The 27,910-nt window shown below is 40.7% G+C and overlaps 2 protein-coding genes across 2 annotated transcripts in view; both read right to left on the bottom strand.

Annotated features, from left to right (window-relative positions):
* RYR3 (ryanodine receptor 3) overlaps window positions 1–27,910 on the bottom strand; it is a 691,732-nt gene that overhangs the window by 374,265 nt on the left and 289,557 nt on the right. The window contains exons 6-9 of the mRNA XM_060175180.1: window positions 18,232–18,344; window positions 17,136–17,235; window positions 12,362–12,455; window positions 1,553–1,627 (exon numbers count right to left, since the gene is read on the bottom strand). Coding sequence (XP_060031163.1) covers window positions 1,553–1,627; window positions 12,362–12,455; window positions 17,136–17,235; window positions 18,232–18,344 — 382 coding nt within the window. The remainder of the gene's footprint in view (window positions 1–1,552; window positions 1,628–12,361; window positions 12,456–17,135; window positions 17,236–18,231; window positions 18,345–27,910) is intronic.
* Window positions 25,397–27,589, bottom strand: LOC103112291 (pre-mRNA-splicing factor RBM22-like). Its single transcript, XM_060175179.1, is given in 2 exon segments — window positions 25,397–27,271; window positions 27,274–27,589. Coding segments are annotated over 2 exon segments (1,260 nt in total). The 5' UTR covers window positions 27,452–27,589; the 3' UTR covers window positions 25,397–26,189.

Below are 27,910 nucleotides of genomic sequence, written 5' to 3'. Positions count from 1 at the left end.
AGAAAGCTAAAGGGAAAAGGAAGTGATGACACAAGAAAAGGCTTTCTCTTTTATCTCAGGCAGTTAAGCTTAAGCCTGACTTACAAACCCACTTAGGAAAATAAAGGACCAAAAAGATCCTGTAGTGATATTTAGAACATGTTCTCTTATTCAAGCATGTGACTTCAAATTCTCAGTCTTGTAGGCAGATTAAAAAAAAAAAAACCTCCTGATCATTTCATAATTATACTACCAATTTGGCTCCCTTTACCCCATGCCATCACAACTACCCCTGTCTTTTACTTTCTACTAGGGCCACTCTGTGGGGAGTGAGATTTCCTGGGTGCCAGAGAATCTGTTGGGGGATAAAAAAAAAAAGAACAATTTGGAGCCACAACTGGACTTGCCTTTTGTAAATCAGCCACAGCAAGGATGGAAGAGCTAGTGACTGGCTTCAGAGTCCAAGTTGGTGTCTTAAGATAGTGTGTGTGTGTGTGGGGGGGGGGCAATGTGTGTTCACATGTGATTTTTTTTTGCCTCCAGCGTTATTGCTGGGGCTCGGTGCTACAAATCCACTTCTCCTGGAGGCTATTTTTCCTATTTTTGTTGCCCTTGTTTGTTAGACAGTGGGGCCCACTGTCCCAGCAAGTCCAGGCTATTGTTTCAATAATGTCCAAGTGGGTTGACCCCAACTCTCTCTTCAGGTTGAGACAAGGGCAGGTTCCCCCTGGAATTTATGATGGTTGGACCCCCGGAAATGGGCACCTTTCGATGCATGCCATCCCCCCCTTCCTTTTTTAATTAAAAGCCTTGGACTACTGTGTTAACTTTAAAACCACCAGCAAACATCCTGATTGCTCAGCTGCCTCCCTTTCTCCCCTGCTGTTCTAAAGTGTCTGCAATTTACCTCCGGAAAAATGTACATTGTAAAGCTTATGAACAAACAGACTGTTGGTCAAAACATAACTATGCATTGTGTTGCTCTGTGTTTGAGTTAATGGATACCCCAACCTTTCCCCCGAGTTATGGCCTTTTTAAACCTACTTTTTCCTTCAGTAAACAAATTGTCTCACTGAGGCTTTCCCAGAGCTGATCACTCTGCCTCTCTGTGCACTTTGCCCTCAACACTGGGAGCTACCCTGGGACTCCCAGGGGGGTGCTCTGACTCTCTCCTCAGCTAGCCAGAGGGTAGGAGGACCCAAAGCGAGCCTGCACTTGTTATTGTTATTGCTGTTGGATAGGACAGAGAGAAATCGAGAGAAGAGCGGAAGAAAGAGGGGGGAGAGAAAGACAGACACCTACTGATCTGCTTCACCACTTGTGAATCAACCCCCAGCAGGTGGGGAGCCAGCCCTTGTGCTTTGCACCATGTGTGTTTAACCTACTGCACATAGCCCAGCCCCCAGCGCATATGATCTTTAAAAACAATCACAGAAATTTCAGAGTTCAGCTCTCAGTTAAGGAACTTTTGAGAGTTTGCTAGGTGGTATGGAACAAATGAAATATTAACAGAATGGACTGAAGTGGAAAAGAAAATAATCCTGACAGAAGCACCGCCCTGACCCTCCATTACCTTATTCGTAGGGGTTCCACTCTCCAAAGAGATCTGGCTCTTGTCCCGGCTCCCCCAGCCTCATAGAATATCCTCCTGTGAACAGAGTTAGAGATACAGTTCCTCTGTGTGTGACACTGATCAGCACCAGGACAGGGGGATAGCTCCCTGCAGAGGCAGCTCAGGCCCTGCTGTTTTCCTAAACCCTCATGGAGTCAGCAAAGCAACTATGAGAGTTTGGCACAATTTTCTTTTCTCAATCTCTTATGAGGGGGGAAATTTTGCTGAAGAGGAAGAAACTGTCACAGCCTTTCAAGGACACCCATGGACCAGCAAGTGTATGATATAAAAAGATTATTTACATGTATATTTCCACATCAGGTGTCAAAAGAGCCAATCACACAAAGACCAGATGCTGAGAGCTCTGATTCTTTCAGGTTAAGCTTTTTAATGAACCTTTACTGCCTGTAAACCGGTATTTGTATTTTTAAAATAAATGTACAGCACAGTTTAATTCATTTTCACAGCTCTAGAAAGCTTAAAACAAGGTTTTACACTCAGTGGTAGTGTTTTAGATTTTACTAATACACACTCGCCCCTTTTTATGCATTGGTAAAACTTTTTAAAATATTTTATTTTAAAACCATTAAAAAGTTTTACCAATGAAGAAAAGGGAAGAGTGTGTATTAGTAAAATCTAAAACATATACAAAACCTTCAAAGAACTAATACCGATACTTTTAAAAGTCTTCCAGAAGATTGAAGACACTGGAATACTCCCTGCCAGCTTCTATGAAGCTAACATCACTCTGATACCAAAAGCAGACAGGGACGCAACCAAAAAAGAAAACTACAGACCAATATCTCTGATGAACATAGATGCTAAAATACTGAACAAAATTCTAGCCAACCGGATACAGCAGTATATCAAAAAGATTGTTCATCATGACCAAGTGGGGTTTATCCCAGGCATGCAAGGTTGGTTTAATATATGTAAATCAATCAATGTGATCCACCACGTCAACAAAAGCAAGACCAAAAACCACATGGTCATAGCAATAGATGCAGAGAAAGCCTTTGACAAAATACAACATCCCTTTATGATCAAAACACTACAAAAAATGAAAATAGACGGAAAATTCCTGATGATAGTGGAGTCTATATATAGCAAACCTACAGCCAACATCACACTCAATGGTGAAAAACTGGAAGCATTTCCACTCAGATCAGGTACTAGACAGGGATGCCCACTATCACCATTACTATTCAACATAGTGTTGGAAGTTCTTGCCATAGCAATCAGGCAGGAGCAAGGAATTAAAGGCATACAGATTGGAAGAGAAGAAATCAAACTCTCCTTATTTGCAGATGACATGATAGTATACACAGAAAAACCTAAGGAATCCAGCAAGAAGCTTTTGGAAATCATCAGGCAATACAGTAATGTGTCAGGCTACAAAATTAATATTCAAAAGTCAGTGGCATTCCTCTATGCAAACACTAAGTTAGAAGGAATTGAAATCCAGAAATCAATTCCTTTTACTATAGCAACAAAAACAATTAAATATCTAGGATTAAACCTAATCAAAGAAGTGAAAGACTTGTATATTGAAAATTATGAGTCACTACTCAAGGAAATTGAAAAAGACACAAAGAAGTGGAAAGATATTCCATGTTCATGGGTTGGTAGAATTAACATCATCAAAATGAATATACTACCCATAGCCATCTACAAATTTAATGCTATCCCCATCAAGATCCCAAGCACATTTTTTAGGAGAATACAACAAATGCTACAAATGTTTATCTGGAAGCAGAAAAGACCTAGAATTGCCAAAACAATCTTGAGAAAAAAGAACAGAACTGGAGGCATAACACTCCCAGATCTCAAATTGTATTATAGGGCCATTGTCATCAAAACTGCTTGGTACTGGAACATGAATAGACACACTGGCCAGTGGAATAGAATTGAGTGCCCAGAAGTGAGCCCCTACACCTATGGAATCTAATCTTTGACAAAGGGGCTCAGACTATTAAATGGGGAAAGCAGAGTCTCTTCAACAAATGGTGTTGTAAACAATGGGTTGAAACGTGCAGAAGAATGAAACTGGACCATTGTATTTCACCAAATACAAAAGTAAATTCCAAGTGGATCAAGGACTTGGATGTTAGACCAGAAACTATCAGATACTTAGAGGAAAATATTGGCAGAACTCTTTTCCGCATAAATTTTAAAGACATCTTCAATGAAACGAATTCAATTACAAAGAAGACTAAGGCAAGCACAAACCTATGGGACTACATTAAATTAAAAAGCTTCTTCACAGCAAAAGAAACCACTACCCAAACCAAGAGACCCCTCACAGAATGGGAGAAGATCTTTACCTGCCATACATCAGACAAGAGTTTAATAACCAACATATATAAAGAGCTTGCCAAACTCAACAAGACAACAAATAACCCCATTCAAAAATGGGGGGAGGACATGGACAGAAAATTCACCACAGAAGAGATCCAAAAAGGCCGAGAAACACATGAAAAAATGCTCCAAGTTTCTGACTGTCAGAGAAATGCAAATAAAGACAACAACAAGATACCACTTCACTCCTGTGAGAATGTCATACATCAGAAAAGGTAACAGCAGCAAATGCTGGAGAGGCTGTGGGGTCAAAGGAACCCTCCTATACTGCTGGTGGGAATGTCAATTGGTCCAACCTCTGTGGAGAACAGTCTGGAGAACTCTCAGAAGGCTAGAAATGGACCTACCCTATGATCCTGCAATTCCTGTCCTGGGGATATATCCTAAGGAACCCAACATATCCATCCAAAAAGATCTGTGTACACATATGTTCTTGGCAGCACAATTTGTAATAGCCAAAACCTGGAAGCAACCCAGGTGTCCAACAACAGATGAGAGGCTGAGCAAGTTGTGGTATATATACACAATGGAATACTACTCAGCTGTAAAAAATGGTGACTTCACTGTTTTCAGCCAATCTTAGGTAGACCTTGAAAAATTCATGTTGAGTGACATAAGTCAGAAACAGAAGGATGAATATGGGATGATCTCACTCTCAGGCAGAAGTTGAAAAACAAGATCAGAAAAGAAAACACAAGTAGAACCTGAAATGGAATTGGTGTATCACACCAAAGTAAAAGACTCTGGGGTGGGTGGGTGGTGAGAATACAGGTCCAAGAAGGATTCAGAGGACCTAGTGGTGGTTGTATTGTTATATGGGAAACTGGGGAATGTTATGCATGTACTAACTATTGTACTTACTGTTGAATGTAAAACATTAATTCCGCAATAAAAAATAATAAAAAAGCGAAAAAAAATTTACTTTGTAATAATTTTGGATTTACAAAAGAAAAACCCGTAAAAATAGTGCTCCCATACCACTCCACCTAATGCTATCTTTTTTTTTTTTTTTTTGCCTCCAGGGTTATTGCTGGGGCTTGGTGCCTGCACTAGGAATCCACTTCTCCTGGAAGCTATTTTTTTTTCATTTTGTTGCCCTTGTTGCTTATCATCATTGTTGTTACTGCTGTCGTTGGACAGGACAGAGAGAAATCAAGAGGATAGGATGATAGAGAGGGAGGGAGAGAAAGACACCGGCAGATCTGTTTCACTGCTTGTGAAATGACCCCCTGCAGGTGGGGAGCCAGTGGTTCGAACCCATGCTGGTCCTTGTGCTTTGTGCCATGTGCACTTAACCCCCTGTGCTACCAGCCCCCTCCATGCTATCTTCTTACATTAAGTATGGGACATATTGCAAATTTAAGAAACCATTATTAGCATGTCATTACTAGCTAAATTCAAGACTTCCTTTGGGATCTCACCAGTTTCTTTTTCTATTTTAGTTGTGTTCTCTCTCTCTCTGTGGGATTTGTGACTGTCAGTAGCTCATGCATGAGTGATTCTCATACTTCTTTCTGAACATTTCTTTCATTCTTCCATGCTTGTATACATCTATGTGTAATTGCAGATATATATGCATACACAGAGAGAAGCAGAGTGGGGGAAAGAGACACCATAATCCTGTACCACCATCTATGAAGATTATTGTAGTGCCACAGAGCTCTCATGCAGTGCTAGGGCTAGAACCCAGGACTTAAGAGCATGGTTAAGATGCACACCCTACTGAGTGAGCTATCTCCCATACCTCACTAGTTGTTCCATTAATACTCTTTCTGTTCCAGGGTCCAAGTCAGTATGTTACACTGCATTTAGCTGTCATGTCTCCTCTGATTCTTGCTATGGTTTTAGTCTTTTATTTATTAATAACAGTTCTATAGCATACTGGTCAGACATTCTGTAAAATGTCTTCATTTGTTTTTATCTGATCACAAGCAAACTATATTTTTATTTACATAGTAAGGACTAACTGACCTATATTATATAGTAGAAGGAATTGAGTACATTATCCTAGTTTAAAAATTATGTTTCTGATGGCAGAGGAGGACTTAGTGGGCTGTATTGTTATGTGGAAATGTTATGCATGTACAAACTATTGTATTTTACTGTTGACTGTAAACCATTAACCCCCCAATAAAGGAAAAAATTATGTTTTATGACCAGTGGGCCCTCGACTACCTGGTATATGGAATTCAGACACTTTTTGAGAAATATGGGACCTTAGATTAAAGTTGATCTATATGTTCATTTAAAACACTTTTTCCACCACAGAGGATTTGTAGATATCACACTCAATCACTCAGACCCCAGAATAATCTTGATCTAGATTGAGAAAGTAAGTCATCAACAGGTATGGAGTAGAAATGTACAATTAGTTTATTCTTGAAGTAGTAAGAGTTTGCTGAAACAAGTTTAGAATCAGGAGGTTCTGAATCTGAATCTTTAAATTTTTTGACCTTGATCAAGTCCTTTGAATTTTTTTTTACCTTGGTCTGTTTTCTCATTATTTTAAAAAGCTTACTATAGAAATTTAAGTTATGGAAAAATTGTGAGAATTTTAAAATGATATATAATTAAAAATAGTATAAATTCATATATTTAATATAATTACAATATCAAATAAATTTTAATGTAATATATTCTATAATTACTATAATTTTATATTATAAAATTATATATTTTACATTTATTTGTGCATATGTATATATACATATATATTAAATAGAGACAGAGAAATTGAGAGGGAAAGGGGAAGCAATGTGAGGAGAGAGAGACCTACAGCACTGTCTGTTTGTGGAGATTTCTCCTGTAGGTGGCACTGAGGAACATTATGTATGTGGTCTACCATGTGGGCCCACATGGATACCCAGCTTTTGAGTATTTAATGTTTTTTTTTTTAGTTATTGTACACGAAGATGTTTATGGATGTAGAAGATATCATTGTGAATTTATCCACACTGTGTGCACAGATGTCTACTGATTTGCATGAAAACACAGTAAATGGTACAGAGATATAGTGAAACATTATTTGTGGTTACCCCCAGGGAGTGGTGGGATTATATGTGACACTCTAGACATTTCTCAGGAAATGTAGTAAATTTTAGATAAGAACATCCTATGTTACTTCAGAGCTCAGACATGCCATAAGTCTCTTTGGTCATGAATGGTGGCAATACTGCACTGACTCCATCACAGAGGGAAGTTTACTGAGCTCCCCTACTCAGTAAGAGCTAGAAGGACCTATCAGGTGGAGAGGGTCCAGGTCACAGGAGAAAGATCATGGAATCCAGGGTCAGACAACTGTCTCCTACTGACATCTGGATTTTGGAAGGCGTCCTTTTTACCTAAGAAAAGTAGGCGGTTGTGATCGACGGATGCAATATTATTTGATATGAATTGGGAGAGGCATATGGGAAAGTGGGCCCTATCCAAGGGTTCCAGGACTGGGGGAAGTAGGGGCTCTATAGTGAAGATGTGAGGTTCCTACTGTCTTAGGGTTCCAAAAGACAATCAATAGTTAATGTTATCATCACATTATTTGGTAATTGGGTTAACTTTAAAAAGTCCTTTTGTTAGGGTTTGCTGTACAGTACCCAGTATCTTGTATATAGCTGTGCTATTGGATGCTTCCGATCTACTTGGTATAGGCTTTTGAGAGAGTCTACATTTCAATTACACAGCCTATATATTAAAAATATTCAGTTTGTGTTTTGAAAAACTTCGAGACATACAATTGATTTTCCCCCTCAAATTAATTAACTAGTGATTTATATGTCTACTTTTTGCTAGGAGTGTACATAAACACCATTCCCACCACCAAAAGACTGTGACCCATCTCTCCTACCCACTCCCACCCCCCACTGTCCCAGGAAGCTGCATGTCTACCCCTCACCACAGGGTTTTTACTTTACTGCCCTACTTACAATTTGGTCAGGTCCTGCTTTTAGTTTCCCTTTCAGATCTTCTTACTCAACTTCTGTTGATGAGTGGGATCATCCCATACTCATCTTTATCTTTCTGACTTAGCTCACTTAACATAATTCCTTCTAGCTCTGTCCAAGATGGGTCAGAGAAGGTGGGTTCATTGTTCTTGATAGATGCATAGTATTCCATTGTGTATATATACCACAGCTTTCTCAGCCACTCATCTGTTATTGGGCACCTGGGTTGCTTCCAGGTTTTAGCTATTATGAATTGTGCTGCTATGAACATAGGAGTACACACCTCTTTTTGGTTGGGTGTTATGGAGTCCTTGGGGTATAACCCCAGGAGAGGAATTACTGGATCATCATGGGAGGTTCATGTCTAGCCTTCTGAGAGTTTTCCAGACTGTTCTCCACAGGGGCTGTACCAATTTACATTCCCACCAGCAATGTAAAAGGGTTCCTCTGTCCCACAACCTCTCCAGCATTTGTTGCTGGCTTCGTATGTTAACTCTCTTTTCAGTCACCAGGTTCCAGATGCCATCAGGATGCTGGCCAGGCTTCCCTGGATTGAAGACCCCACCAATGTGTCCTGGAGCTCAGCTTCCCCAGAGACACACCCTACTAGGGAAAGAGAGAGGCAGACTGGGAGTATGGACCGACCAGTCAACGCCCATGTTCAGCGGGGAAGCAATTACAGAAGCCAGACCTTCTACCTTCTGCAACCCACAATGACCCTGGGTCCATGCTCCCAGAGGGATGGAGAATGGGAAAGCTATCAGGGGAGGGGGTGGGATATGGAGATTGGGTGGTGGGAATTGTGTGGAGTTGTACCCCTCCTACCCTATGGTTTTGTTGATTAATCCTTTCTTAAATAAAAATAAAAAAAAAGAAAAGTAGGCGGTTTACTGTGTTTGATAGCTTAAGGTTACAGAGGTTGAAACAACCTGTTCTTTTTCTTTCAAACCATCACCCCAGGAGAGGAGTGGAGTGGGTGTTAAGCCGAGGTGCTATGAAAGCTTGGCTGACAGCTTCACTTTGGCTGCAATAAGTTAAGTGACTTACTCCAGGGTGTTTAATAAGACAGAGCAAAGGATCAGAGTACAGAATGCTAGGCTGTTGGTTTAGGACCATACCCTGGGATAGTCAGTGTCTGTGCCTGGCCTGGATATTCGCAGGCCTTAGAGGGGATAGAAATGATTTCCTCTACTAAGCCAGTTTCTTTGTAAAGAAATCATTTCAATGCCATAGTGGCTGCTAGAATCCTTTCATGCACTTTCTATTTATTATTTGTGTTCTTTAATAATTCATTCAGATCAACTCCTAGCCATCCTGGTTAGTTCTGAGTTCACATTTCACCACCAGACAATAATGAAGCTTATCACTAACCTGACCTGGAGAGGAAATAATGCTACCTTTTTTCAATGTTTTAATTAATTTTTTATTGTTGTTGTAGTTATTGTTGATGTCATCATTGTTAGGACAGACAGAAATGGAGAGAAGAGGGGAAGACAGACACCTGCAGACCTGCTTCACCGCCTGTGAAGTGACTCCCCTGCAGGTGGGGAGCCGGGGGCTTGAACCAGGATCCTTACACTGATCCTTGCGCTTTGCGCCACGTGCGCTTAACCTGGTGTGCTACGGCCCGACTCCCGTGCTAACTCTTTAACAGTGAGACTAGCTGATATAAAAATTCAGATTCCAGTATACTAAATAGTTGCCTGCTCAGGCCAGTCTAAACCCTTTCCTCCTTTGCAAAGGAAAGATACAGCCTTATTTAGTTTTTAAGAACAAGAAGGTGTAGTTCTCTTTCTTCTTCTTCGTGCTTTTTCTTTTTTGATACTAGAATCACCACTCAGTGCTTGCATGATTCCACCAATCCTGGTGGGCATTTTTATCTTTTAGATAGAGGGAAAGAGACAAAGACAGAGATAGAAAGGAGAGACTCTAGCACCATTCCACTGCAGATATTCCAATGGATGGCTTGGTGCTCAAACTCAGGTCTTCATGCATGAGGATGCGTGCATTCTACTGGGTGAACCACCTCTCAGCCACTAAAATAGTCTTTTATTTATGAATTTCAATTTTTGAAAAATACAAAACTAGATACACTAGGAATTTGCCACCAAGGGAAGGCTGCCTTTGTAGTTCCTTCAACAATGGCATATATACTTTGTTGGGTTCATTTGAAGTATTCTGCCATCTCTCAGTTTTCCCAGAACCTTCTTTCAAACAATTGCCAGCCTTTCCTTTTAGTCAAGATCCTGAACTGCTTGACAGACATGCCCACCAAATAACAAGTCTCATCAAGTGTATAGGTTCTGCCTGGATTATATAAGCAGTTTAGAAGCTGCTTCTAAACTTATGGCAGGTGTGGGTTGCTGGGGAGGGGAGAGAGGTGGGGGAAAGGTCAGGCACAGGATTAGTGACACACCTTTTCCAAATTCTTATCCCTAAGAGGAGAATAAGAATTAGAAGACAGAACAAGTGAGTGATGATGGGTTCTATCTTAGATGTAGATACCTCTACAAAGAGCATTTTAAAGCTTCACTTTTTTATCTATTGCCTTTGTGAATCAGGAAAAAAAAAAGCTTTTAAAAAGAGTGTGTGTGTTATTATAGAGTTTCACTACTAAAAAAAGATGTAACTGAATCTGATCATGTGCCATTATATAGGATAGGGAACCCTTAGTTCTAAGGGAAATCAGGTTATCTTATCTTCCCTACTCAGAGGTCAATGTCAACCACCGGGCCAGGGACAGGGAGATGGGGAGTGAATTAATGAGCCAGTTTTACATGTCTTCCATACTGTTCAAGGCCACATCTGTTTCCCTGAAGGGATAGTTAGAGGACAGAGCAAATAGGAAGAGACTCAAAACAACATGTTAGCAATGCATAGCTTCAAGATGTTAAACCATATTTTTTAAGGACATTGTTCACAGGGGTCCTTCAGAACATCAAATAAGGGTTAAGTCCTGGAGAAATGCTGATGACTCTGGTTCTGAAGCTTCCACCTGAAGTCAGCCTATGTGTGATCTTTGATGGGAGCTTGACTCAAGTGATTTCTAATGGAGTTGCTACTGGTTAGGAAAACAAGAATCTCTCAGTTGTTTAGGATGTAAACAACACTCCTGAATAATTATGTACAATCTTGATGTGTATGCTTTTGTGGAAAACAAGTCAAATCTCAGTCTTGAGAAAGAAAGCAGTTCTTGGAAGAGTAGAAAACTGTTACTAAATGAGTTGTCTCAAGAACAGCTAGATCATGAATGCATCTAGCAAATACAGATCAGACCTGGCTGCTATGCCAGAATTTTTGAGTGGACAACAAACACTTAGCTCTAAGGATAAGGAAAGGAATCCCAATAGTCAGAGTTCAAAGGTATACAGGAAACAATGTAATTCCACCAATTTTTTTTTCAGATAAAGACAGAGAGGGGGGAAGAGAGCAAGAGAGGGAGAGGGAGGGAGAAGGAGAGGGAAAGGGAGATAAATAGATGGAGATAGAGATAGAGATAGATAGAGAGAGATATGGAGGATAATCACAACCTCAAAGCTTCCTTCAATCTGGTGTGGGCTAGGCTATAACTTAGGCTGCACACATGGCAAAGCAGCATACTATCCTGAGTTATTTTGATGGCGCTGATTCCTTGTTGGAAACAAAGTAACAGAAATACAACTAATAATCATTATAGAAAATAAAGAATGTAGAACATGTAAATCAATCTTACTGATGTTGCAAATACAATCTAATTTTCATTATTTTTCTGAATCTAACAGAACTTCTATTGCTGCAGGCATCACACAGTTTATGCTCTGGTCCTTTAATGATGAGCAGAACACCAAAACATCCTTGACTATAAATCTAGAACATGGATTACTATCTTCTGTGTTCTGGTTTAGAATCTTTGACGAATACACCTCAAGGGGTCAACTAGATAAGAGGAGAAAGCGCCACCTGCAGCAGCTCCTTCTAAATGTTGCCTTTCACACTATCCCTGATAAGCCCAGCACATGTTACTGATATTTGATTATTCCAGTCCTATGTGGGAATGAAGTGAAACTACCAAACTTCACCTTAATTATTCATCACATAAAACAACAATAGAGATGATTCTTTGAAAAGCCTGATGAATTATTTGTGTAAGTGCACAGGCTCATTAAAATCACTAGTTTCATTTCTGTCCTGAAAATGTGTGCTTCAATCTACAATTAATGCTAGTTGAAACCTCTCAGACTTGAGAGCAACCCAAGAGAATGAAGGCATTTGGAATCATGATAGAATCTTTTGCCTAAAGCAGCAGGCTATGTATAGAGCTGTTCCAGTAAGCTAAGTTAGTGGACTGCCACTTGTATTCTACAAATTAACTCAGAGGTGGAAGGAGGCTTGTCAATTAGCCAACAGTTAAATAATTAATATCTGGTTACATCCAAGGGCAAACTCTTCTGGCATGCCTGAGACCAGAGCAAAGAGAGGTATGATATTGGCTTACCTGTGCTGGGAGTCATTCTGGTCTGTAGACGGTATTGTCAAACACTCGTCGTGACCATGGAAAAGGCGTACTACATGCCCACCAAGCAGGTATCCTAGAAGAGAGTTAAATTCTCTCACAAACAGATGGAAAGTTTAATAAAGAAAACACCAATTTTTTTTAAAAGGGTAAACTCATGCTAAGCAGAATCAATTATATATATATAAAAAAAAAAACACCAAGAAAGAAACATTTGAGAATTTATAGATTCCATGAGCCAAGCCTTCAGCAGAGAAGTAAAAAACAACTCTAAAATTGAACGTTAAACAGAGTTTGGAGATGAGCAAATCAAGTTTCAAAGGGTAAGGTGAAAGAAGTGTCAGTTTGTATCACTAAACACCAAAAGGGAAATTAGGCTGCTACTGGTAAAGAAAATTAGGATTTCTCAGCTGTTTAGGATGTAAGCCATTTAACACCAAACACCTGGATAAACTCTTACAATCTTGATGTGTACACTTTATGGAAAAACCCAAATCAAGTGTCTGTCTTGGCAAAGAGAGAAGATATCTGGGAGAGGGATAGCAAACTGTTCTTAAGACCTGTCTCAGGAAGAGATGGATTTTGAATGCCTCTAATAAATACAGACTGAATCTGGCTACTATGCTTACAGCACAAAAGGACATCAGAATGGTGTTGCATTATTTCTAAGTGGACACACTATCAACAAGAATTTAGCTTTCAGGGTGAAAAAGAAATGTCAGTAGTCAGAGAGTTCAGAGCAGCTAGAAAACAATGATCTTCAAGGATGCCATTACCAATTAGTTTTCAAATAATCTCTGGGCCTTATTTCAGAGCATAGAAGCTGGGGTCCAAATAAGGTTTACCTAACACAAAGAAAAGGAATTTGTGATCCCTCTGAATTAAAAAATTCTCCAGGCTACTTTGTCCTCAAGAGACAAATGGGCTTAATATTAATCTCAGTGTCTGCACCAGGATTTTTGTAAAATCACGTAATTGGATCATGGTAGGGGCTATCAAAACCTATCCTGAATGCAGAGTTCAAACCATAAGAATGAGAAGTCATACACAAAGAGAAAAGGGTCTTACCAGGGAATCCAATACAGGGTCTGATACTTCAGAGGTTTTTTTTTTTAATCTGAGTAAAGCATTATATTAATATTGCCAGCTGTGTTTTTGCATTAAAGTAATTCCTGATTCATGTTAGGGGAATTCTTTTTTTCTACTAGGGTTACTGATAGGCTCTATAGAGCCTATATGAGATTCCACCACTCCCAGTGGGGTATTCTTTTTTTTGGTTCAAGAGAGGTAGAGAGGGGGAAAAGAGGTAGAAATAGAAGGAGAGACCCTGCTTCACTACTTGTGACACTGCCCCTGCACATGTCCACAGATGATGAGCAGGAGCTCATATCTGAGATTTCACACATAGTAACATGATTAATCTATTGGATAAGCTATCAACTGACTCCCCTGTAGGGAATTCCTTTTTTAATATAAAGCCAAAGAGAAAGAGAAAGAGAGAGAGAGAGAGAGAGAGAGATGAGAGAGATGAGAGAGATGAGAGAAATGAAGGGAGAAAGAGACAGACCACAACACTGAAGCTTTCTTCAATGTGGTGAGAACCAGGCTTGAACCTGTGTCAAGTACATAGCAAAATAGCACACTAAGTGAGTTATTTCATCAGTCCTGGGAGATCTCTCCCTCATTCTTTTCAATTCATATTATTTACTTATTTTTACTGCTACCATGGCTATTGCTGGGGCTCCATGCCCACAATACTATAAATCCACTGCCTTTCCCCTTCTTTTATATTAGATAAGACAGATAGAAATTGAGAGAGGACAAGGAAATAGAGGGAGAGAAAGATCCACAGCCCCAACTCCCTGCAGGTAAGTAGAGGGGGCTCGAACCCTGGTCTTTGCACTTAGTACTATGTGCACTTAACCGGATGCATGTGTCACTCATTTTTTAAAAATGTTTTTTTTTATTTAAATTTTTATTTATTTATTTATTTCCTTTTGTTGCCCTTGTTGTTTTCTTGTTGTAGTTGTTGTTGATGTCGTCATTGTTGGATAGGACAGAGAGAAATGGAGAGAGGAGGGGAAGACAGAGAGGGGGAGAGAAAGATAGACACCTGCAGACCTGCTTCACCGTCTGTGAAGCTACTCCCCTGCAGGTAGGGAGCTGGGGGGCTCCAACCAGGATCCTTATATCAGTCCTTGCGCTTTGTGTCACGTGCACTTAACCCGCTGTGCTACTGTCTGACTCCCGTGCCACTCATCTTTATTCTTTAAACCAGAGCACCCCTCAGCTCTGGTTTATGGTGAGGCAAGGGGTTGAACTTTGGAGCCCCAGGCATGACAGCTTATTTGCATAGCCATTTTTCTACCCCCCCCCACATTAGAATTCCTAACAGACAATTTATTTAGAAAATTTAAACTATCCAGCTCTCAAATATTTTATTATTTAAAAAAATGAGACTGTAGTCAAATTGAAGTCCATTATTAGCCCTTTTCATTCAATATCTTGTCCATACAGAGAAAAACCACCAAGCACTGGTACATCACAACTTTGTTTAACTGAAGTCTATCAGGACAATAGTCAAGAGAGGACAGGCAGGCAGTGGTGTACCTGACTGAGTCACACATTACCATGTACAAGGACTCAGGTTCAAGCCCCTACCTGCAGTCAGAAAGCTTCATGAAGACCTGTGAAGCAGGTCTTCAGGTCTCTCTCTCTTCTTCAGGTCTCTCTCTCTCTCTCTCCCTTTCCCTCTCCCCCTCTCCCCCTCTTCCTCCTCCAGGTCTCTCTCTCTCTTCCTCTCTCCCTCCTCTTTCATCTCTGTCCCATCAAATAAAAGAAAAAAGGAGAAGAAAAGGAAGTAGGAGGAGTAGAAGAAGGAGTATGAGGAGGAGGAGGAAGAGGAGTAGAAGGAGGAGGGAGAGGAGGGAAAGAAGAAGAAAATGGCTTCCAGTAGTCTGGATTTGTAGTGCTGGAACTGAGCTCCAGTGGTAACTCTAGTGGCAACTAAAAACAAGAAAGTCATGAGAGAATGGTCAGGGTAAAGATCATTTAAACTCAAGGGCTGAAGAGGGCTCTTCATGAGCGGGTGCTGAAAGGGCCTTTCCTATAGGGCCAGATGACTCAGGTGTTGAGCCAGTCAGAGGTGCCTACAAGGGCACTCAACACTTCCTTAAGGGCCTTTGGCTGTGATTTGTAAACAGTCCTTAATTAACCTCCACAAGTCTTCAGTAGGACTGGAAGATAATTTTATTCCTACAGTGAAAATGAAAATTTCTACATGAAGGTTCAGTCAAAATGTCCTTGGGAATAATTTAAAAGCAGTTTGATTCCTGACAGAAGAGGAATGAATGATTGACAACAGACTCAAGGTGGCAGTGGGTTAATTGTGGCAGAAAAGATCAGAACTTTGATGTTCTGTTCTTATCTTAACTATATCTGGCTTTAAAAAAAAAGCCTTCTACAGGTTGCCAGGTGAGTTAAAAAATTAAAAAAAACAACAACCTGTTTTCAGATTAGTCATTTCTGTTGCAATCTTTTCTGAAATTCGGGTATCATCTTGGTAATTCTCAATTTTCCACCATCATAACGTAAGATAAAATTCCTGGTTTGACATTACTATATTTAGAAAATAAAAACAAGGCTGTGATATGAAGTTTTTTTTTTTTAAATTCTGTTCTTGCTAAAATATAATGCAATAATCCATAGGTCATTAACATTGACTATTCAGTAAAGCTGTGTATTACCTATGAATAAAACTAGTGTAGTTATTATACAAACAGAGTCCCAGCCCCCACCCCCCACTCCATGAAATAGGATAAATTGAACACAGGCTGATGATCTTACGTCCACGGTAAAGTACTAAGAAAAATCTCATTTTATTACTTTAAAGTCACTTTCCATAAATACAGCTAAAAACAAATGACCAAAACACTTTATTATAAAATCCTGCATCCACCTGTGTGGTGTGGAAAGATGCCTTGGGGAAAAATATAAACAATACCAGCTTCTTGGAAACCATCCCTGCTAAGACTGAAGTTGCTGAGGTCTAAACATTTTCACCTCATAACCACAAATAAAAATCAAAAGGCAGTGGGAGCAGTAAAGACACATATTCAGTTCTAAAGGCACATATTCTGGTGCTAAAGTAACAACAGAGTCTGAAGCTTTAAGAAATAATATCAGGGGGCCTGGTGGTGGCTCTCCTGGTGAAGTGCACAGGTCACTATGTATAAGGTCCCAGGTTCAAGCCCCCCAGTCTCCACTTGCAGGGGGAAGCTTCATGAGTGGTGATGCAGTGCAGCAGGTATCTTCTCTCTCTCTCTCTCTCTCTCCTTCACTCTCAAGTTCTGTCTATCCAAAAACAAAGGGGGTGGGAGATATCCACTAGGTACAGTGGATTCATCATGTAGGTACCAAATCCTCCCTACAATAACCCTGGTGATGATAAAAAAGCAACAACAGAAATAAATAAAAAGAACTAATAACAGGAATGCACATACTATCCATAACTGAAAGCAGACAACCATCCACTAATGTCAGAGAGAAATTAAAAGGAATGAAAATCCTACTGTGTACCAAGTCATTTACAGAAGCTAAGAAATTAGCATAAAATATTACTATTTACAATATTTACAGCACAAGACAGACTTGAAGATTAGGAGTGAATGCATACAGTGAGTAAAGCAGTGAGAGGGAGAGGGAGAGGGAGAGGGAGAGGGAGAGGGAGAGGGAGAGGGAGAGAGAGAAACCACACCTTCTTCAACACTACTTCCTGAGCAGGTAGGATGTACATTCCAGAGGGTTTGCATAAAGGACGCATCCACTTGTATGTTACCATTTGATACTGACAGGTGCTGCAGCAGAGAGAGAAACAAGATGATCTTTAAATCATGAGGCCAGTCCAGACAAAGGGAGCTCATCTAGAATTTCAAGGATCCAAAGAAACAGTTTCACTGCCATCTGACTCTATACAGCCTGCTGGGGGAACTTCTCCACCCAGTCTAGAACTAGCTACTAAGTGGGGGGGGGGTCTTATACCGGGAAGAACAAATACCCTACTGCCACTGGGATTGGAGCTGCGAAGCTTTAACAATTTTCCCTGGTATTTCTTTTTCAAAACAGTTGGTTTATTTGTATTTTATTGGATAGAGACATAGGGGTCAGATAGAGATGGAGAGGGATAGAGAGACACTTGAAGACCTGCTTCACCACTATTGAAGTTTCCTTCCTGCAGATGGGGACCAGGGAAACCACTGAGTCCTTGGGCATGGTAAGGTACTGTGTGCACTCTACTGGGGGTGCCATCTCCTGGCCCTACCCCCTTGCTTTGCTTTATGTACCCCTTCCCTAATCTACACCCCTTTTCTGATCAGAGTAGGTAGCAGTGATGCTCACACTTGGTACCTGACCCTGGCTGCAGAAATCTCACCTGCATCTACAAACACCATGGTATTCCATGAACGTGTGCATCGGTTTTCTTTCTCCAACATGAGCTTATTGCTCTATATCCCACCATTCCTGCTGGCTTATACATCACTGAATGAGAGCCAAACAACATGATCAAATTTTTAAGGATGATTATATATATATATATTTTTCTCCAGGACAAAAGCCTGGGGGCTATTAGTAGGATTTTCTGGATACAATACTTTAATCAATCACCTGCAAGAATTATTCACAGTTACACCACAGGCTTCATAAGAATATAGCAGTGGAGAGCATGGAGTCACTTCTCAGGTGTACTCTCCTATTTCCTGCCCTGTTTTGGTTCAAGTTCTCTTTGGCTATCTATTGCCTAAAGGGAAATCATCTGCAAATGAAAGATGTGCATGTTATTAGAAGGTACTTACAAGGTATCTTTCAGAGGATACACTGACGAGGATGAGGTCATCTCCAATTCGAACTTTCTCTCCTTCGGATCTCTGTTTAGAAGCGGGATGTATGGTCCACCAACAGGCTTCTCCTACACAGAGGATCCTTGAATTAGTCATTGCTAAACATAGTCTCTAATCCCTAGCCTTGTTCCTTGTTCCTCTCTCTCTCTCTCAACCCCTCTCTCTCTCAACCTCTCCCTCTCTCTCTCTCTCTCTCTCTCTCACACACACACACACACTTAGTTTCTATTTATCTATAAATACTCCAGTAGCATCACATATCTTTTGGCTATCTCCTTCATTTTCATTTCTTTTTTGTTTTTTAATTATACTTCTATTTACTATTGGGTAGAGACAGAGAGAAACTGAGAGGGGAGGAAGAGTTAGAGAGGGGAAGAGACAGAGAGACACCTGAGCCCTGCTTCACCACTTGTGAAGTTTTCCTCCTACAGGTCGGGGCCAGGAGATTGAACCCAGCTCCTTGTGTGCTGTGATGTGTGAACTTAACCAGGCATGCCACCGCCTGGCCCCCTCATTTTCATTTTCTTTTTTTTTTAATATATATATTTTAATTTTATTTATTTTCCCTTTTGTTGCCCTTGTTGTTTTATTGTTGTTGTTATTGATGTCGTCGTTGGATAGGACAGAGAGAAATGGAGAGAGGGGAAGACAGAGAGGGGGAGAGAAAGACAGACACCTGCAGACCTGCTTCACCGCCTGTGAAGTGACTCCCCTGCAGGTGGGGAGCCGGGGGCTCAAACCGGGATCCTTTCACTGGTCCTTGGGTTTGGTGCCACCTGCGCTTAACCCGCTGCGCTACCGCCCGACTCCCTTTCATTTTCTATAGAGGCAGAAAACAGTAAAGCGGAGAATACCGGAGATCAGAAACTAATAATGCAACCAGTGCCACCTCAACACCTTCCACTTCGGACTGTATCCAGAGATGGCAGGCCTGCAATGTCAATCCTCCAGTTTCAATACTATGATGAGACCTTTCCTAGCTCATAGGACTCTTTAGTTCCATTTTGGGTAGCGCATTTCCTAACAAAGTTATAGAACCTAGATACAGACTAGGGCCTATGGGATAGGGCACCTGTGCACAAGTGTCCATAAATTGGAGAAAAATATATACCTTAAAGTAAAAGGGCACAATAGTCTACAGGGACTAAATGCATGAAGCAAGCAAGCAGGAAGACCTAAAAAAGGCACCCAAAAGTACTTAATCAAATAGTTTCTACTTAGACATAGATACCCTCATCACCTACTTCCTATTTCACTTCCCTCAATCACTTTAAGTCTAACCTTGCCAGATAAGTAAGGACTACAAAAGCTGGATAAGGGCAAGAGACCAGCACAATTTAATGATGGCTCTTTTGGCCACTACCAGGCCACCCCATCATCTGGGGCTTCAGTCAAGGAATCCCTGGATTCGCACATAGGTATGATGGGCCAGATCTAACAGATTCATCTCTCCACCATCACTGGTCTTCTCCATCTGGAACAACATCATAAACCCTCTTGTGAGCTTCTACAGGACATTGATTGCCCTCAATGTAGAGCAACAATGGTAGAAATTGCCCCACTTTCTGAAGGGAGGCAGGGTCAACATATTCTGCCAATCGAGCAAAACTGATCCTGAAATGAGTGCGGGCTAGAAGATTCTTAGCTATGACCACAGAATGCGAGCTCAGACTGACAGGGATGTAGAGGCTACATAGCTCTTATGCTAAATATAAACAGACATGGGCCCTAGGTCATATCTACCGGGTTTACAGTTAATGGTATTTGTATACTTTTCCCACATTTGGGAGCTTCTCTCTGCCCTCATCAAATGATCTAGTCCTATCCTCAACTCTGACACCATCTTCCTAGCCAATACTCCTAACCCACCTGCATGTTAGCTGTTGGGCTCAGGCAAAAAGTAGTAAAGTCATGGGCCCCTTGAAATATAAACCTAAAATAGACCCCCTAGCTCCTTCCAACATGAAGATCTCAAATTTCATCTATCGTACTCTTACCTTTAGATTCCTGATTATAAACAGTTTGTTCTGCTTTAGACCTTAGTGCTTTTCAGCCACAATTTGCAGATGCTACCATGAGGCCAACCTTACTTCCCTGGGAAGGTGACCTCACCAATGTGTCCTGGAGCCCCACCTACCCAGAGTCCTATCCTACTAGGTAAAAATAGAAACAGGCTGGGGTATGGATTGACTTGTCATCGCCCATGTCCAGAAGAGAAGCACTAACAGAAGCCAGACCTTCCATCTTCTGCTTCCCATAAAGATATTTGGTCCATACTCTCAGAGCGATAAAGAACAGGGAAACTTCCAATAGAAGGGAGGGGAGATGTAACTCTGGCCTTAGGGATTGTATGGAATTGTACCCCTCTAATCCCATGATTTTGTTGATTATCATTTCTTTATTTTTTCTACTTATTTATTTTGCTATTGTCCAGTCCCTGGCCTACCATTTTTTCCTTTTTAATTTTTATTTATAAAAAGGAAACACTGACAAAAACCATAGGTTAAGAGGGGTACAACTCCACACAATTCCCACCACCAGAACTCCGTATGCCACCCCCTCCCTGATAGCTTCCCTATTCTTTATTCCTCTAGGAGTATGGGCCCAGGGTCATTATGGGGTGCAGAAGGTGGAAGGTCTGGCTTCTGTAATTGCTTCCCCACTGAGCATGGGCATTGGCAGGTTGATATATACTCCCAGCCTGTCTCTCTCTTTCCCTAGTGGGGTGGGGCTCCAGGGAAGCGGGGCTCCAGGATACACTGGTGGGGTCCTCTGCCCAGGGAAGTCTGGTTGGCATCATGGTAGCATCTGGAACCTGGTGGCCTCTCCCAAGAATCCCAAGTTGGAAGCTGCTTCTTTTCGGAGCTCACATGAGTTATTGTCTCCAAATTGCTATCTGGGCTTTGCCTCCTCCTTATTAATCATTATTAAATCTCTAATAAGAAAAGAAACTATAGAGATCTGAGTGTGCTTAAAATATATAGAGAAATGTTTTCTTCAGAGACAGCTATAAATCTTTAAGAACCGACTTTGCTAGTTTATAGACCATTTATACCCTTATATTTGCTTTCTTTCTATGCCCCATAAAATTCTACAAAAGTATTAGATTTATAAAAATACCTAAATACAGAAGGACTAAGATAACAGGTTATTAACAAAAATCATAGGGGAATGTTGGTATGCTTCTAAAACTCCTTCTGTTTCATTGGTTTAATCCCCCCTGCTTAACACTGTATTCTATTTACATAACCACTGTTAACTAAGCATCACCCTGCCTCCAGGGCATTGGTTTAATCCCCACTGGTTCACGATGAATGTCTTTTTGCTCCACCCCCTCTCGTAGTCACCCTGATTTTTACCAGTCTCTTTTGGCTCCACCCTCTCTATGCCACATCCTGTTTCCACCCTACTTGTCGAGTATATATAAGGACAGGATTGTGATTAGAGATAGCTTAGATTGTGCTGTGTACCACATGAATAAAGAGATACTGCTTCATAGCTCAGCCATGAGTCCCTGGTCATCTGTCTCCCACCTACAAAGCTAGCCCGGCAGGGGAAGTTACATATAGAAGCTAGTAGCAAAGGAAAAGTTAACCATTCAGAAAAAGGAAGGCCAGTGGGTACTTTTGCTAAAAGAAAACTAAAGCTCAAGTCTTAAAACTAAAGCTCAAGTTTCTTCTTAAGAAAACATAAGAGGAAAAAAGTTTTAAGAAAGAAGTCCTTCATGTTATTCATATGTGATTGGGTTTCTTAGTTATTCATATTCCAAGTTTGGGTTATTACAAATTCTGCTGCTATGAACAAATAAAGAAATTCTACCCATGGTCAACAACTGTACTGCAAATTATTGAGCCCCCTGCCCCCCCAGTAAGATGATACAAAGAAAGAAATCCACTCATACAGCATAATACTTGAGAAAGTCTCTGAACAAGTGATAAAGCACAGCAAGAAAACAAGTGTTAACTAGAGAAAACTCAAAAATTGGGGGCCTGATGGTAGTGCAGCAATTTAAGCGCACATGATGCAAAGCTCAAGGACTGAAGTAGAGATCCCTGTTTGAGCCCCTGGCTCCCCACCTGCAGGGGAGTTGATTCACAGGTGGTGAAGCAGGTCTGCAGATGTCTTTCTCTCCACCTCTCTGTCTTCCCTTCCTCTCTTGATTTCTCTTTGTCCTATCCAACAATGACAGCAATAACAACAATGATAAACAAGGGCAACAAAGGGGAAAAGATGACCTCCAGGAGCAGTGGATTTGTAGTGCAGGCACCAAGCCCCAGCAATAACCCTGGAGGCAAAAAAAAAAATTCAAAAAACAAACAATAAAGTGAACTGACCACTGTCCACTATTTATGCTGCATATACATCTTTCTCTTTCACAAATAGCGAACTACCCTCTGCAAGGGGAATATGCAAAAAATTGAGAGTGAAAGAGGGAAAACAAAAAGATTTTAGATTCTAGGACTTTATGAATAATTAATTGGTCAACTAGCCCCTTGTCATTTAGCTTTTGCATTTAGCTTTTTGAACTTGGGTTGGTTCATGGTTTCCCTGTCTATCAGCAGAATCCATACCAGGTCTAATGTAAGGAATTAAAAAAAAAAGTGCTAGGGAGAGCAATACTGTCGGTTGATATTTTCCCTTAATTTTTACTGAAGATACTACAAATAAACAAAATGGATTTTCTAAACACATGACCAGAAAGTATTTCTGAATTTCTTTTCAACTCTCCAAATGCCTAAAGCTGCTTTCCTGATATAAGTAGAATGACCATATATGACTTTTTGGATTACATGCTTCAAGGCTGACATCTGGCTTATATTTGGAGGCCAACTTAAATTTAGAGAGCATAGTACGTCACTCATTTTGTAATTTTCAGCAAAGTTTGACAACACATTAAGATCATAGTTTAAGAATAACATTTTAGTTGGAAACCTCAAATCAAAGTCAAGCATAATCTTATTCTAGGAGGAAAAAGACCCAGTGGGTAGTATATTGAACCAAAGTAATGGACTATGGGGTGGGTGGGGCAGGGGAGTGTTCAGGTCTTAGAACATGATGGTGGAGGAGGACTTAGGTGAGGAGTTAGTGTTATGTGGAAAGCTGAGAAATATTACACATGTACCAACTACTGTATTTTATTGCTGACTGTAAATCATTAGTCCTCTCAGTAATGGGGAAAATAAAACACACTAACTGTGGAGGGTTTAAATTCACCAGTCAAAAGAATAGGAGGATTAAAAAACAAGACCCATCTATTCTGTGTCTCCAGGAAACACATACCCAATAGAAAGACAAACAAGCTCCAGTTGACAGGTTAAAACAAGGTATTCCAAAGCAATAATACAAACAATAGAACAGCCATTTTAATATCAGATAAATTAGACTTCTTGGTAAAGAAGGTGAAAAGTAACAGACATGGACAGTACATATTGGTCACAGGATTAATATAATAGGAAGATATAACCATCATCAGTATATATGCTCCCAATATGCGTGCACCCCTATATGTCAAAAAGGTATTTACTGACCTTAAGGGAGACATTGACAGCAGCACAGTAATATTTGGAGACATCATACCACACTCATAGCAAGAGACATATCATCAGGACAAAAAAAGGAATCAACAAGGAAATAGAGGCCTTAAATGAAGTCATAGATGAGATGACCATAATAGAAATATTCAACTCCCCCCCAAAGTATATAAATTCTTCTCAAGTGCACATGAAACATTTTGAAGGATCACCCATGTGTTGGGACACAAAGACAATCTCAATAAATATTGAAATCATAAAAATTATCTTTTCTGACCATGATGTGGTGAGAATAGAAATCAACCATAAAAAAACATACACTGAAGCTATGGAGACTGAGCAATACACTTCTGAATAAGACCTGGATCACTGAAAAAGAGAAGTTGAAAATTACTTGGAGAATAATGAAAATCAACAATCCAACTACCAGACCCTGTGGGATGCAGCAAAAGCTGAAGTATGAGAGAAGTTTATAGTGATACCGGCCATATTAACAGTGAAAATCTCAAGTAAGCTACCCAACATCACAACTAAGCTAACTAGAAGGAGGAGGGAGGGGAGAGTCTGTAGAGGAGGTAGGAGTAATGAGACAAGTTCCTCCCACAATAGATAAGATACCCACTACGCTAGCAATGAAAGATACCCTAAGAGTTAATTCTGATCAACCTAAAGGGGGGGGGAAGATATATGCCTTTATATAATATTAATAATAAAATAGAGCAGGGTAAAAAAAAAAAAACCCTGTCCCAGATTACCTCAAACCTCAAACAATCAGAGGCAGCTGATTGTTAAGAAAGAGAAAAAAAAAACAAAACCTCAGGACTAGACAAGGATAGCTGAAATAGACAGTTATGCAAATCTACTATCCACTGTATATTCTAGGGGTAGCTAAAGGAGGAAAGGAAGTTGAACAGAGATACTCGCAGTGAGAGTCCACTCTGAGTCAGAATTCTTCCCCAAAATAATTCCCAAATGTGTATCAGTGAATTCAAAAAAGCACACTGTTTGGTGGTGTGGGAGATGGGGCCTCTGGCTTTGGAAGCTATAGGATTAAGGAAGAAAGGATGACAAGAATGAGAAAAAGAAAAAAAAAAGAAAGAAAAAGATAAGAAAAATAACAGTCATGAAAGAGTGGTGAAAGGAAAGAGTTTTATTTATTTATTTATTTTTATTTATTTAATTAGCTATGTGGGGTGAGGTGGGGGGGTTGGCTACTTAGAAAGAAAAAAGGCCAGAGGTTTCAGAAGGGTATAGACTTAGAATGAATGATACTCCCTGGTGGGACAGGAATCTTGGTAAAGAAGGAAGCTCAGCAGGGGAGCCTGCTAGGAGCTGGTCCCCAGAGACTAGTTATGGGGGGGCAGGAGGAGGAGGTGTGCTTAATAACCTAAAAGAAAAAAAATTTTTTCCCTTTTTTTCTACTCTTTTTTTTTTTTTTTTGGAAAACTGACCCATTTTAATTTTTTAAAAACAAAAAACACAACATCAAAAAAAAATTTTTTTTTAACAATCTACAATTCGGTTATATCCAAACATTCTAAGACCAAAGTTCCAGCTGTGGGTCACAAGTCCATTCAGACACACTCTGATGCCTTTTATGTCACAGTTTATGAAAGTGTTTTACAGAAAAGTTCTTTAAAATCATTTTGTCCCATCCACCAAGTCTCTTCAATGATACAGAGCTCCCTGACATTTGCGTTTCCATCCAATTGATAGGAACATGAAGTAATTTTTACTTTTGTCTCTTTTTGGGTGGCGTAGAGAAGTAGAACTATCACGAGTCCTTTAGTAGTAACTGAGGAAAGGAGGGCTAAGAACAGACCTGGGCTGTGCTGCGTACTTGTCCCTATCAATACTTGACTCTCCGAGGCGGTGACTTCAGAAGTGTTAAATCACACTCAGGTCACTACAATGATTAGCACTAGAAATCTTTTTTTTTTTTTTTAAAAGACGATAAAAATAAAAATACCCCATGGACATAAAAATGGGCCCATTTTTTTTTTTTTAAACCACAGGTCAATTTTTCCCTTCAAATAGATACAAAATGAACATACAGTTTCATTGGTAACTCCACAGGACATTCCAATTCACGCTTGGAATGTTCTGGCTTGTTTCCCATAGAAATAAGGGGAAGAAGCAGTAAGTTTTATTAGTAACGTTATAGTGGTGAGCAGATGTGCTAATAGCAGCATATTTCAAGTCCATCAATCCTTTGAATATGCATAGGAAAGCATGGCTGTCGTTCACCAACTGCCCACATCTGAACACTTTCAACTATCATGGAAACTACAAAGGAGGGAAAAATATGCTTATTCCAAGACTCGTTCACTGGGAATTTTAAGCGCCCTTTCTTCTGTAAAGCTTCAGAGTGCTGAGAATGTGCTAGGGGCTGCTGTGTTTCCCTGCATGAGCTCCCATTCTCTGAGGGTCTTGAGAAGGATAGTGGATTGGTCCTCGGGCTCTCATGGAAGGAGGAGGTGGTCCCATTGGGTGGAACATGTGTGGCCCAAAACCTGGGGGTGGCGGTGGGGCAATGCCAGGGGGTGGTGGTAGGGCAATATTCACCATGGCTGGAGGGCCACTTGGGGGTAGTTTGAAATAATTGGCAGAGGCTTCTTCTGCTGCTGCAGGAGGAGGAGGAAGAGCTCCTGGCAGTCCTGGAACAGGTTCTAGCTTGATGCCAGACTCTGTGGTTCCATCCTTATCTTTTTCTTTTCCTCTAGCTGCTTGGGACCTTCCCCATTTCACATTGAGTCTACGACCGTTGACAATCAACTTATTAAATGACTTCTCTGCAGCCACTTCTGCAGCCTGCCTTGTGGCAAACTGGATGAATGCACATTGTTGTCTCTGCACAACTGTGATCGTCCGGATCTCTCCAAACTGGTAGAAATGATTCCTTAGATCTGTCTCTGTAATGGTATCTCCCAGACCACCCACATATAGGGTGGTGATAGTTTTATCTTCGGGAGGGTCCAGGCGGGGCATTGTTGATGCCCGTTTTAAAAGCTTATCTGCCACAGGGTCATTGATCCCATAGTATTGGTCCTTAATATTCTGATCAGCAAGGGGGTCATCAGGATCGGTAAGCTTCTCATGTCTGTATGGACACTCCTCTCCTCGCTTACATTCTCCCTTCACCCAAAAGGAGCAAATGTGGGGTCGGTTTCTTTTGTAGTAGGGTGTGGTCCAGGCCAGTTTGAGCAGCATGTCACTGGTGGATGTGGCCTTTCCTAGCATGCCAACTGGTCGTGTTCCATCAGAGTTAGAAATCTCTCTTTCCATATTCTGTGTGTAATATTCTTTATTGACATCAGATTTTGGCATGTCATCCTTAAAAGATAATCCCGCATCACGAACTTGGATAGGAAGGCCATACTCAAGGTCCAAGAGGCAGGTTTGACAAACATTCTTCAATTTACTGCAGGTTTGGCACACTTCAGTCTTCTTGAATCGCATGCGAACCCAGGGCACCAGTGAAACACCGTGAATGGCCTGGCACAGATTTTGCATTCTTTTCCATACTTTTCTTTGGTCATTCGGATGTAGGGATTTTCTCCAAGACATGTCTGGCACAGAATGGGAAAGTCCGCATCCTCCCAGTTTTGCCTGTTGTACGTGTTGGAACCCAGAGAGGTCGCCATCTTGAGGGAGTCCGGACGCAGTGGCGGCTTCCGAATTACAAGAGAGAGACCGCCACAATCCCATCAGGCACCGAGCCCGTCGCTCGGCCTTTGACATTTTATTTATGAGTCTCACGGGCCTTTATAAGGGGTAGGGTAGGGTAGGGTAGGGTAGGGTAGGGCAGGGCAGGGTCTCTACTCTATTTTTTAACCCAAATTAAGTTATAGTCACCTCCTTGGTGTCACTGCTAGGACCCCTTATTGACTGGCTACTAAAGGCAGAAAATCCTACCGTTTCCAGAAGATGTGGTCAGAGCTCAAGCTACTAGCAGCTTCTCAGTACACCATCTTCCGGGAACCCCCACTAAGCTAACTAGAAAAAGAGCAATAAAGAGATACAAAAATGAGCAGGAGAAAAGAAATAGTTAAAATCAAAGAAGAAATTAATGAAATAGAATCCAGAGAGATGATTTAAAAGAT

Source organism: Erinaceus europaeus, chromosome 16 (assembly GCF_950295315.1).
Source record: "Erinaceus europaeus chromosome 16, mEriEur2.1, whole genome shotgun sequence".
Taxonomy (NCBI): Eukaryota; Metazoa; Chordata; class Mammalia; order Eulipotyphla; family Erinaceidae; genus Erinaceus; species Erinaceus europaeus.
The sequence above is the reverse complement of the archived record's forward strand: the minus strand, read 5'-3'. Positions and strand labels throughout refer to the sequence as shown.